Raw genomic sequence first — 11627 nt, 5'->3', positions numbered from 1 at the left:
AGGACAGCCAATCACAGGCTGTGATTGGCGCAGAAGTGGGCGTGTGGAATTTCGCTTTGACCGACCACTGCAGGCGGGTCACATGACGTGTAATTAAAGGGCAACGACCCCTCCCCCCCAACTTTAAAGAAAACAAAACATGACATTAAGGAGTTTGATGAGCTGTTGTACTGAAATCCAATCCAACTTTATTTGTTAAGCACTTTAAAACAATCACAGCTGACCAAAGTGCTGTACAGAAGAATAAAGAATAAACTCCTGGCTGGCAGCAGCATTGTGCTTGAAAAGTATGACTGAAGTTCTTAAGTTGTTTTAAAGCCTCTGTATAGTGTCGCTTGTTAACACCTGGTATCAAAAAGTATCAAACATTACAGACAACCGTAAAATAATCTGAGTACTGCTTTCACCAAAACTGGTTTAAAAGTGTATCCTACTCTAAGTTATTCATCTTTTTTTAATTATTGAGCAAATTAACAAAAAGTATTGAGAAGAACATGTTGTATTACGATCAGTTCATTAATGATAAAGACTGACGTTGGTTGATGTTGGAGGCTGTGTCTTCATCCACCTTTGAGTAGTGTGATAAAGTTTCCTAATATCTTCTAGCTGACCATATTTTGTCAAACAAAATCTGTGAATGTGCAAAGGAGTTACAACATAATTTTCTCTGAAATGAAACACAGACCTGTATAATAGTACAGAATTAAAATTCAGACAGTCCAAACAGGGATCATTTACAGTCACACTTCGTATTAGGTTAAATGTAGATAATGTAATGATCATGATAGATCCACACACAGTCAACTTACATTTATTATACTTTGCAGAATAAAAACAATTTACTCTTTAGTTTTACATTTTGTCTTCATATGCGTTCATTTCAAACAACAGACTAATTTGTATTTAAAGGAGCAATATGTAAAATATCTACTGAGTGAGATGATAAAGGTATCTTACTATCTGATCAGACATTAAGGAAACATGCTATGTTGAAGTGCTGGCTTCTCTGACAACAATGCAGCAGCCAGTATGTCCTCCTTCTAACTTTAGATTCTGCTCCTGAATGCTCTGGATTTGTTTGGACCAGAGAAGGTAGGTGGTTTTAAGGCGACCCCCACAAGGCCGTTTTGGACGCCCCTCAGTTTGTCAGATATGAGAGCAGTTATCAGGTCAACAGGTGTTGCAGTGATGGAAGCGGGCAAGAGAAGTGGTTCAGATAGAAGTGATTGTACCCGACCTAAAAAGCCTCTGCATGTTTCTAATAAGCTCCACGAGCAGAAACGTGCTCAAACTAGGATCAATATTGGAGATGCTTTTGAAAAATGGAGAGAGGTTAGAACACAGAAAGGTTTACAGACCCATGCAGAGCTGGATAAACACTGAAGCTTCAGAGTCCACCACATGGTGACCTGAGTGAGCATCCACTCTAGAGAGGAGGGGGGGAGGGGGCGGGGGGGGGGGGCAGCTCAGATAGCTCAGACAATGTTTAGAATTTAGACTGCAGTACCCATTTCAAACACTGGGGGTTAGAGTTACATATTGCTCCCTTAAGGTTAAGTCTCTAAGATGTAGTATTACTTTTATAACATACATTCAGTTAAAAATGTTTCAAGTCTTTCATTGTGTTCTGAAGAATAGGGACTCAAACCTAACAACTTTAGAATATGCAGTACAAAAGCTCTAATCAGTGAATTCACAGTTAGTAAAATATAATTCTATTTCTATTTTTTTTTTTTCATCAAACTGTCTTCACGTAAAAAAAAGCATTTTAAAGGACATGAATATGTTATTGCTACTGCTCTATTACTTTGCAGCTGCTGTGAGGAGGTCCTGGTTTGTGTTGATTTGAGCGCCCCTTGTGGACAAACTGGTACCTCTTATCTCATCCTACTTCTTTGAAACAATCAAAAGTATCACTCGTTGGATATCTTCGCTTTGGAGATGTAAAAAAAGGCTGCAGAGTGCTGTAACCACAGACTGTAAATATCAATAAATTAAGCCTGAGTGATGTCACCCATCTGTTCCTGCAGGGGGGTTCCAGAGGATCATCATCAGCAGCAGCCTCCATGTTGGAAATCCTGTCTCAGCCTAACTTTCAGTCAACTTAACGACAGGCTGAGATCTGGAGCTGAGGCGGGTTTTAAGCCTCTTGATGAACCGTTACATCGAGCTCACCTGTCAATCAGGTCAGCTACCTAACTATGGATAGCACGTATGTGACTTCCTGTGTTCCTGGAGCCAGCCTTAAGCAGACACTTGACAAACTGCAGGATTTTACACTTCCGCATTGGCTTCATTTTTCAAGACCGGAGGTTTCCGCTTGGCTGTAACTCACCTTCTCTGCCACCTATCCCCCCTCCCCCTCACAGCATGTTCAGACTTTTAAAATCACTATATAAAAAATCTCTATGCTTAAGGTTTTGTTTGCTTTTTTTTTTTTTTAGGTCAAACAGAGTCCTCAAAATTGATGTCAGCCTGTTTCATAACCAGTTAAAAACTCCTTTAATGTTAATCCTTTTAAGAAAATACGGCTATTTCTACTATTTTCCTACCTGATCTAACAAACATTAGAGTTCCTTACAGTCTGAACAGGACGAATAAAACCTAAAAGCATGTTCCTGCTTTGTGCAGCCGATCATCCTGGTACACTATGAACCTGTTTGGCAGTGAAACTAAGTGGATCACCACACCTTCATGGAGAGATACGAGTCCACACCCTTTTATTGTGCATTCCTCTTCTGAGGCGACACTGAAGTAATCACAGCGTTTTGAATCCTCACAGATGCAGAGGGCGTCTGTTGGGAATGATATGGATCAGCTTTGCACAGCTGCTGTAGGCAAATGTTGCCCGGACGCTCTCAGGAGTTGTGCATCATTCCATACATACTTTAGTGCACCTGAAATTGTTGTGAACTTGCAGCTTGTTAAGCTCTTCAAAGTTAATCCTGCATCCTCGCCCTTCATTTTGAAAAGACGTGTCACCACTTTGATCAGATTCTGTTTGGTTATTTCACCAGGTTCACCTTCCTGCAGCAGTCGGTCCTTTCCCTCCACGCGCTCCTCGTGTTTCTTCCTCTCTTCAGTGACATCGCCCTCGTTTTTATTTTTCCAATCTTTCATGCTTGACTCCCCCCCCCCCCCCAAGATGTCAGCCTTTCAGCACCTTCTCCTTCAGGAGGTCCAAGATGACCTGCCGCTCCTGGCTCTCTAGCTCAAATCGGCGTTCCCTTTCTTTCCTGTCGGCGCCCAGACGTTCCCTCTCCAGAGCGATCTTACCTGAGAACGAAGAGAAATTCAATCTTTAAAAAGGCCTTTTGAGTACGACAACAGAAAACTGTTCAGTGATCATTTCCTCCTTTTTAAGATCAGGAAACTACATTCCTTCACGACAGACTTTTATAACTTCATAAAAAAAGATTTTGTCTTATCTGTTCTTATCTGTTTCATAGATCTTTTTTTTTTAAGATTGCAAAACAGAAATACTCAGAAGGGGAAAATGTTCTGTATTTCCCTCTTCCTTGTTTACAAAGGGTTGAATTTCAAAAAGAACAAAACAACATATATTTTTTTACTCCTTTGAATCTCCAGCTCCTCTCGGCGCAGGGCGAGCTCCTCCTCGCGCAGCCGCTGCTCCGCCTCCGAGCGCTTCTCCAGGAAGCTGAGGATCTCCGAGTAGGTCTGGCAGCAGCACTGACACGGCCGCTTGGCGATGGGCGCCGCTGACAGCTCTGCGACCGCCTCGCGCTCCGCCATCGCCTCGCGCTCCGCCATCGCCTCGCGCTCCGCCATCGCCTCGCGCTCTTCTTCTGGTTCTGCAGTGATACAAACGAATAAGTAAATACAACAATCAGCTGTAGAAAGAAAAACACATCCATGGAGCTGCAGAGGGGAATTTGTTGAAGGAAAGACTTTCACACACGAGCTGATTTTTATTTGTCATTCTCCAGCAGAGTCTCTTTTTTCAAGAAGAATCACTCTCTCTCTTCTCTCTTCTTACACGGGCTGAACTGCACACTGTTCACATTTGATTTATCAAAGACTCTCCACACTCCCTGAAAATGTCCTGAAATTTCCAGGCAGAGCTGCATGTGTGAACGCAAACACACTGTTTTTATTTAGACTTTTACCCTCTCGTAAAAGTAGGCGTTAAGTCAGGGTGAGTCGATGTGTGAATGCAGCAGGAAATATCGAGGAAAATTCCCCACGTGTGAACGATCAGGAAGAGGTTTCTTTTTTCTTCTTATTATTATTTTTTTTAAATTTAGAATCACACATTCACAGAGATTTGTACACATTGTTCATTTGTGGTAAGACAATGGAGTGATTCCTCTTTTCACATTTCTGTAAATTTATGCAGAACAAAATAAATCAAATAGAAAAAAAAAAAATAGAAACAGAACCAAACAAATCAAATAAGAAGACAAACTGTAAGACATGGAAGATGTGATCTTTGTGAACGTCATGAAGCTTCTTCATACTCTTTTATGTTCCTCTCCACTCGTTCACTGATTCTGTGAATAAGTCCAATCACATGCTGTGTTAATATAAAGGAAAAAAAGGTCTTTATAGTGTTGGACTCTTTGTCGATCTTTCTGCCATCTTGGGAGTTCTAATTAAACAACCTTTAACTCAACCAGAGGACAGATCTATTGGTAGTGAAACTATAATGAGTAGTGATGACGTTACCTGCAGGGTGTGTGAGCGTGATGTTGGGTTTGTCTTGCTCTGGGAGAGTTAGTTCTTCTACAGCTCGTTTTCTCAGCTCGTCCTCCTGGAGCGGATAAAGTCAAGAATATGTTAACACACACACACACACACACACACACACACACAAGAAGAGGGCAATAAGAGTGTTACCAATAGAGGTATAAATTGTTGGAGTAAACTTAAAGTGGTAAAAGTGTGACAGGAAGCGCTGGGAGAAGGGAGCAGGGGATGAAATACAGCAAAGGGCCGAGACCGAGGATGGTGTGACACAACCAGCAGGCTATCAGCGCCCAGAGGAACTTCAGTTCTGTGCTCACAGGTGCCAAAAACACATTTCTTGCACCTGTTGGAAACACACAGCTTGACCTACTGTAACACTCACCTGGTACTTTGTGCTTTCCCCGCTGACCAGGAGCCCCTTCTCCGCCTCCAGCTCCAGAACCTCGTGCAGCAGATCCTCCTTCTGGGCGTACAACCTCTCTGTTCCAAACCTGGGTTCAAACACACACAAATGACACTGGTCAAACTCAAAGGACGCTGACACCTCTTTTCAATAACACAGAAACAAAAAGAGAAGAACTTATCAACCCACTCGAGGGTCGTTTCTTGTTTTTTTTAAAAAAGGTGAGTGGTGGTGACTGTGTCTGCAGAGACTCTGTCCTCTGACTGGATTTTTACTGTTTTGGTTGACATGCAACGTTTCTGAGTGGTGAGCTAGCTGGTGTGTTTCCTCCAGCCAATGAGAGCGCGCAGGTGACTTTAGGAGAGGATACAAATCAGCGGTTGGACGCCATTCAAAGCAGTGAATGTGACGGACGTGGACGTAGCAGCAAAGACGATAAAAATCGAATCATAAAGAAGTGAAACAGCAAGCGGAGGGTGAACCTCGTGTTGGCTTTCACCCTTGATTGTGGAGTTTTTCTGCTTCCTGTTGGACAGGAAGTGAAAAATAAAATGGCGGTTAGCTTGTGCTAGCGTGCGTTAGCTTGCAGTGTAGGTACAAGCAGTAAATGTAAACACTACATCCTGCAGTGAGCGAGCGCTTCAGAGAGCGATTAGCCAGTTTGAATGTTGGGTTTACGAGCTGCTACAAACATTTCACTGACTCTTCCTCTGCAAACCTTTGTGCAGTTTAGGTTAAGCTCTCTCTCTTTTTCTCTTTAGAAAAGGGCTGAAGATCTGTTTGTTTATCTGAAGCTTTGGTACTTTTTAATACTACCAACCATTAAAATACATTGACAAATAGGATAGGACAGGTGCTGTATTTAGGAACACAACAAAACTTTGTTGGCAGCCATCCTGTACAGCAGCATGTTGGTCATATATATATATATATATATATATATATATATATATTTATGCAAAGTTATGTACATACAATAAAGGTTGTTCTAGATTGAGAAGTAGCTATAAATAAAATAAAACATTTGTGCAGTGGGTCAAATGCATTATCTTAAAAACATCTCTTTTTTTTAGATAAGTTCTAACTAGAGTTGCACTGATTGGAAAAATAAGGGCAGATTTTTGAAACAACAATTCCCAGAATGCACTGTTTTCTCTCACATGAAAACAAGTCAGAGTTTGTTCAACAGGTGATTTCATCAGCCCGTAAAAAAAACCTCTCCTCTGAGTCAGCAGCTAGGTGGAGTAGACGTCAGCAGTGAGTTGATTAATGTCAGCTCATGCCACATTAATTATATCACAATCTCTATCAGCACAGGGCCATGATCAGCTGATAGCTCTAACACATGAAGCTGCTTTGACCAGTAGAGGAAACACTGTCGTGTGTTTGATTCCTCTGAACTAACCTGCGCAGACTGGGGAAGTCTTGTTTCTTGTAGTAGTCGAGCAGCAGCATGGTGCGCTCCCTGCACCTTCTGGCATCCACCTCGAAGCTTTCATCTTGAAGGGCTGAGGTAATGATCTCACCCACACGGGCCCACATCCGCCCTGAGGAGAACCATGACAACACACACACACACACACACACACACACACACACACACACACACACACACACACACAGGTGTTATATTACAGCCTGTAGAGGAGCTGCTGCAGTCCCCTCACAGAACAGGACTCACCTGGTTCTTTGGAGGCGAAGGGGTTCTGGGTGATAACCTCCCGCAGAAGGATGATGTCATGGCGGGCTGAGAAACGCACCTGACGCTTCCGTGGGGTGGTGGAGGGGCCAGCCAGGGAAAAACCTGCAGTGGGAAACACCAAAACAGTGAGTGGAAAAGTAAGAAAACCATCACTTGAGTGCTCTAGTTCATCGGACTTTCTTTCTTTCTCCCTGGGATTGAATATTGCTTACCGCTGAAATGAGCTACAAAGCGGCTCTGAGCAGTACAGGAAGTACAACTTGTTAGAAGCTAAGCGTCCATCAACGTACGCTTCCTCTGAAATCTTTAATAAATGTTTAACTTAAGTATGAAAACATACTTCTGTTTCCTTACAGAGTAAATACAGAGACTCACTGTGTTTTATAAAGTGACTGTACTGAGGGAGCTTCATGTGATAAGAGGATATTTGTCTTGGAAGAGATGCTTCCCCTGACGTCTTACATCATAGATTAAACCTGCTCCCTGTTTTTAGATGCATATGGAGTCAGTGTGTTGTGGTTACATAAAGAGTGATTATGCACTTTGAGCTTTATTTCACAGGAGATTCTGCAGCCTCTCCATCTGAGCTACAGAAACTCTTTTTGACAAGGCAGCACATCTCCTTTATATCACCTATACAGCCCCGCATAACCTGGCTCCTCCCCCTCTACCTGTCTGAGCTCCAACAAAAACAAAACAATGCTCACCTCTAGCAAAGCATGGCAAAGTTTAAGAGTTTAAGAGAGGCCTCTCTGCTAAGTGTCAGGCTGAATATGAATCTACACCAGACGTCTCAAAGTTTCATGTCACAGCTTCTCTTTTAACGGTTTCCTCTTTAAGAGTCAGTTTCTCTTCACACACTGAACTGATAGTGTCGTTTTTTTGCAGCTAAAGTTTGATATAAATTCTGAATAAATATAGGACAGTGTTAGTAAAGAGCGTGACTGACGGACTGTGTGATGCATGTATGTAGATAGACAGTATGTTGATGTGAGGGGTGTAGATACACAGTTCTCAGTCTCCTCTGATTCACACCATTCATTGATTGACAATATTTAGTCATATGCAATTTCTTTCCCTGACCGTGAAGTCTCTAATTGGCTAGTTCACACAAACTAAATATGTATGAGGAGTCTGACATGACACTGTTTATAACAGAGGCTGTTTATCCTCTGCTGGACGGGACACTTAAAAAAATAAAAATAAATAAAGAGTATACCCACTTTGTTAGGAAAATGATTTTCATCTACCAAAGAGGAGCGACCTGCAGAGACGTTTGGGAACCAACTGGACTACACACACACAAACACTGTGTTTAAACTCTTCAGAAAGTGTGTCATCATCATCTCTTCTTTTCATGTTTAAACCTTTGAATGCATCCTTTCCTTTATTCCTTTTATTGCTCTTATCCATTCTTAACACGTTTCTCTGGATATTTACCAGCTTTCTTTTATTTCACCCCTTTCTCTCTTCCTTTCTGTTTTCAGTACCACTGTGATGTGATGTCGTCATCTTTACTAATAATGTTTTAAAGTCTGTCTTTTGAGACCAGCCTGCTGTTCATTGTTTTATTTTCTTATTACTTGCGTTTCCATCTGTAGAAAATCTCTCTGTCTGGCCTTACTGATGATGTTTAATGTTTTATTTTCCTGACTTCCTGCCATTGCTTTGTCTGCAAAATCACTTCGTAAACGTCTGTTTTTAAAGGTGTTATAGATATATTATTATTATTATTATTATTATTATTTGAGATAGGCTTATATGTACACTTCTAATTGGCATCCCATCAGAGCAGACTCAATCTAAAGGTAAACAAACATTTGTTATCACTTCTATCCTTTTTGATGGAGAAACAAACAAACAAACACACGTTTATATGATCATTCTCACTATTTATTATAAAGTGCATCCAAGTCCTAAATCCAGCCATTAGACATCCTCCACTGATTTACTTGATCCATGTTAGTCTCTGCTCGGTCTTGTACACGGCCTCCTGTGTTGTTCTGCAGAGAGCTTCATGAAGTTGCAAAGGTCTAAAGATTAAGATCAGCTCTACACGAGTACAAGCAGCCGTCCCCTGCAGCTACAAGCATTCACACAGAGACACACTGATGCCCCTGAACGCAACATTAGAGTCTGCACCAATCGACAAACCACAAGTAGCAAAAGCAAATGTATGAAACGGGAGTAAAAACGTGTGTGAACGTGCAGGTGGTTCGTGTGAAGCCTCACCGTTGTTGATCGGTACTTCCACCACCACCACACGCTCCATGTTGATGTTCGCTGCATCCGGGAACTGGCTGGTGACGCGTCGCACACGTCCACTCACCAGTACCGGGCCGTCTCCTCTGACGTGTGAGGGCAACTTGGCGGGGATTCACGTATCTGGCAAACCGGAGGAGCCGCTCTCTGCAACTTGTAGCTGCACTTACGCAAAATCACCACAAGATGGAGCCAGAGATCCGCTGCTGGAAAGAACCTGAGGAGACTCAAGAGTCACCACAGGATCCGGGATTTGGACCAAAGAATGTTTGATTGTTGTGCAATACATTTTAAAAATACTAGAAGAGAGTAGTAATCCTCACAACAAGGGAAATATGACCAAAAACTGACACATTTATGGGCGTCATAAAGAGGGGGGGGAAGTGAAACTGACCACCCAGGACCCCAAGGCAGGTACAGACGTGTATTGGGCCCAAAATAAATACTCAGATTGACTGCATGAATGAACATGATGCTTAAATCTTAAATTATAAACACATTTTTTAAAACATTTTAGATTCTTAAAAATGATTGAAATGTCAAACAAAAGCAACAGTTACATAGTTTATGTTTCGTTATTGTGTGATATAGTTTTGAAGAGTGTCCTCTCATCTCCTCGCACAGCATCGGACGCTCACTGTCCACACTGCATCCGTTCTCTTCTCTGTGAAGGTGGACAAACGGACGAGTGGTTCTTTGTTTCTTTACGAGCTGTTGACTCAAATCACAAACCTCAAACGCTCGTCAACAAAGTGCTTGCGGTTGAGCCGTGTAAAGTTTTTCCTCCGGTGTTGACACAAGTCAAAGTTCAACGTTTCAATCACTGATGTGAATATTAATAACACACCTCTACCTCCTATTTGTACAACCAGCTGACGAGCTTCTGTTGAGAGAGAAAAGAGGAAGAAAATCAAAGAAAAGTTTTCCTATTGGACATTGCCCGTGCCTACTGGAGCCCCCCCCCCCCCCCCCCTTTCCTCGTTCATGTCCCTGACTAAGTGAGGGCCACTCGACGAGCCCCTCCAGCACATTTCTTTCAAAATGTAGATTTTGTTAATTAACTAATCATTAAGTACTGTCTGTTTTTCCATTGATCTATTATGTTTGTTTTGTTTGTTTTTTTGCTTTTTTTGCTTTTTAAGTGCAATAAAATAAATAAAATAAAATAAAATAAATAAAATAAATAAAATAAATAAAATAAATAAAATAAATAAAATAAAATAAAATAAAATAAAATAAAATAAAATAAAATAAAATAAAATAAATAAAATAAAATAAATAAATAAAGTAAATAAAAACAGGATGTCAGGGTAAAAACGTTGAGTTGTGCTGTTTTCATTCTTCATCGCTCGCGGGCTGATAGGACGCTCAAATAGGAAATAATCAAACTGATTCTGCTCCTGTCACTCACTTGTGTCGGTTTTCCTTTCCATCGATTCATGTCTTATTGTTGACTTGAGATCTCGACTTCAGGCATCAATAGATTTGAGGTTCAAATATCAAATCTGTTTTTATTCAAAACGCAAGAGAGGACTGAAAACAAATGATCAAATGTTGTAATTTTAAAACAAAAGCAAAACTCTTGTACGTAGTGACATCTACTGTATGACTCAAATCATCTCATCACAATCTAATAACCACATTCCTCTTCCCAGGGTGAGTCTGTGACCCAGGTCATTGTCACATCATTTTTACACCCAGCTGCAACGTCAGTGTTATTAATATGTAATAATCAGACGTGACGTGACTCTGCATCTCTCCTGTCACTTTAGAGCTTCACTCACTGCAGCGCTGTTCTTCTCACCGTCTCATTTCATCTCTTTGACTCTTTATTCCTTTATTTCCAGGGTCAGAGGGGGGTCAAAAGGATCAAAAATGAGGGGTACTAGCTTTAATGAAAGTTTGGAACATGAACATGCTTTATCTTGAACCCACTGAAACAGGTAGGGGCGATTATAGGGTCTGTAGGGGCCCCTCCAACCCCCCTTTAGGCAGGTTTCCTATTGTCGTTGCATAATTTGCACATTCTGAGGCAATGCTTTGGTTTCAAGTTTGTCGGCCGTTGGGGGCCCCCTTCTGGCCTGGGGCCTCGAGCAGTTGCCTGTTGACAAGCAGTGCCTCTGGAAACAGGGCTGTAGTTAAGGATGAGGCAGATGAACGTCTGATAAAGTTACAGCGGAGGTTACCTCGGTAACAACTAAGAACAGTAAACAAAACATTAATGCTGCAAAAATGGTCGAATGTGTCAGAAAGGAAGAACCACGTTTCTCTCACACCGCAGCAAAGAGAGAAGACGACGAGGTCATATGGTAGAGTCAGGGATTACAGCAAAGAGGAGAGAGCTCTACCCGTGAAGGCTCTTTGATCCCGTTAGGACCAGGACTGTGTGTCCTGTCTCATTAACAATCCAGTGACAGTCTGAGCTCTGCTGCTGCCAGCTGCTGCTGCTGCTGCTGCCGAGCGAGCCTCTCTTTTTATTCTTTCATGTGCACTACAGCGTCCAGTGATGATTTTTCATTTTAAAACCACAGGGAGTACACATCTATATCCTCT

The 11627-nt window shown here is 41.7% G+C and overlaps 1 protein-coding gene across 1 annotated transcript; it reads right to left on the bottom strand.

Annotated features, from left to right (window-relative positions):
* Positions 1–795: 795 nt before the first annotated feature.
* Positions 796–9984, bottom strand: si:dkey-45d16.4 (uncharacterized). Its single transcript, XM_029281130.2, has 7 exons — positions 9045–9984; positions 6792–6914; positions 6516–6657; positions 5090–5198; positions 4687–4771; positions 3573–3812; positions 796–3276 (listed from the first exon to the last, which is right to left on the bottom strand). Exons 1-7 carry the CDS (start codon positions 9082–9084, stop codon positions 3149–3151), a joined length of 867 nt encoding a protein of 288 aa, XP_029136963.2. The 5' UTR covers positions 9085–9984; the 3' UTR covers positions 796–3148.
* Positions 9985–11627: the final 1643 nt, after the last annotated feature.

This window comes from Labrus bergylta, chromosome 1, assembly GCF_963930695.1.
Source record: "Labrus bergylta chromosome 1, fLabBer1.1, whole genome shotgun sequence".
Classification (NCBI taxonomy): domain Eukaryota; kingdom Metazoa; phylum Chordata; class Actinopteri; order Labriformes; family Labridae; genus Labrus; species Labrus bergylta.
The sequence above is the reverse complement of the archived record's forward strand: the minus strand, read 5'-3'. Positions and strand labels throughout refer to the sequence as shown.

Coding starts and splice junctions, on each gene's coding strand:
- si:dkey-45d16.4 (XM_029281130.2), bottom strand. CDS start 9,084: ATGGAGCGTGTGGTGGTGGTGGAAGTACCGATCAACAACG. Junction 6,658..6,791: donor CTTCGCCTCCAAAGAACCAG/GTGAGTCCTGTT, acceptor GGTTCTCCTCAG/GGCGGATGTGGGCCCGTGTG. Junction 5,199..6,515: donor GACTTCCCCAGTCTGCGCAG/GTTAGTTCAGAG, acceptor GTTTGAACCCAG/GTTTGGAACAGAGAGGTTGT.